This window comes from Rhea americana, unplaced genomic scaffold, assembly GCF_003343005.1.
Source record: "Rhea americana isolate MKP2758 unplaced genomic scaffold, rheAme1 scaffold_669, whole genome shotgun sequence".
Classification (NCBI taxonomy): domain Eukaryota; kingdom Metazoa; phylum Chordata; class Aves; order Rheiformes; family Rheidae; genus Rhea; species Rhea americana.
In genome coordinates, this window is record NW_028186833.1 from 43,873 (window position 1) to 45,103 (window position 1,231).

The following is a 1,231-nucleotide window of genomic DNA, read 5'->3' on the forward strand; positions in this document are numbered from 1 at the left end:
CCGCTCCCGCTCCCGCTCCGGGCACTGGCAGCCGCTTCCCCTCGGGATCGGCGCTTTCTACCGCCCGACGTCACCGCCCGCCCATTGGCCGCGGGCCGAGTGCGTCATCGCATGCTAATGAGATGCTACATTATGCATGCATGGAGGCGGGGCGAGGCGAGGCCCCGCCCCTGCTCCCGGGGGGCATTTTTTGCCTATAGATGGGCACGGAGCAGGTCCGGGGGCGGGGGGAGCTGGGGAACCCCCCCACGGGGGACACCCCAGTGGGGTGCCTTAATGAGAGCACCCCAACAGGAGCCAGCTCAATAGGAGACCCCAGCTGGAACACCCCAAGGGGCGAACACCGCACGGGGGGACAACCCAGTGGGGAACCACAGTGGGGACACCTTACTGGAGGACACCCCACTGGTGGCACCCCAGCGGGGGACATCCCACAGCGGACAACCCAACAGGAAAGCCCCACGGGGAGCAAACCAGCGGGGGACGCACCAATGACCCCATGGAGGGACCCTCCCTTGGTGGCACCCCATGGAGGACATCCCAGTGACAGCATCCCCACAGGGGACACCCCACGGAAGACACCCCACCGATGGCACCCTAATGGGGAACACTCCAACGGTGGCACCCCGCGGGGGACAATGCAATGGGGGACTCCCCACGGATGCCCCCCCATAGGAGGAACCCCCGTAAGGGCCACCTCAATGACAGCAGCCCATGGGGGACAGCCCCAGCGATGGCCTCCCGGGGGGGGCCCACCCCACCCTGACCCCCCAGGGACCACGCAGAGGCCGAGGCTCTCTCCTCCCTCCTTTATTTGCACGGGGGGGAGACGGGGGGGCCGCAGCCCCCCGGGCAGGCAGCGAGGGGACGGGCACGGCGGTGGCACGGCGGTGGCACGGCGGTGGCGGTGGCTCTAACACAAGCGTCTCCCCGCGATGGGGGGGGGGCGGGTCTCCCTCGATAGAAACGGGGGCGAAAAGGCACAACATAAATAGTAACAGTCTGAAGCGGCGGCGGGGGGGGCCGGGCGAGCGCCCCGTCCGGCCCCCCCGGCTCTTTGGTCAGTGCAAGGCAGGCGGCGGCGGCGGGACGCGCCGGGGCCGGCGCTAGGGGCTGCTCCGCTCGTCCCGCAGCTCGTACCTGGGAGACGGGGCTGAGCGGGGCCCCGACGGGCGCGCCCCCCCCCGGAGCCCCCCGCCGCCCCCCGCGGGCAGGACGGGGCCCCCAGGCC

The 1,231-nt window shown here is 71.2% G+C and overlaps 1 protein-coding gene across 1 annotated transcript in view; it reads right to left on the minus strand.

Annotated features, from left to right (window-relative positions):
- Positions 1 to 795: 795 nt before the first annotated feature.
- LOC146586664 (extended synaptotagmin-1-like) overlaps positions 796 to 1,231 on the minus strand; it is a gene marked incomplete at its 5' end in the record, with an annotated part of 2,413 nt that continues 1,977 nt past the window's right edge. The window contains one exon of the mRNA XM_085320908.1: positions 796 to 1,140. Coding sequence (XP_085177034.1) covers positions 1,107 to 1,140 — 34 coding nt within the window. The remainder of the gene's footprint in view (positions 1,141 to 1,231) is intronic.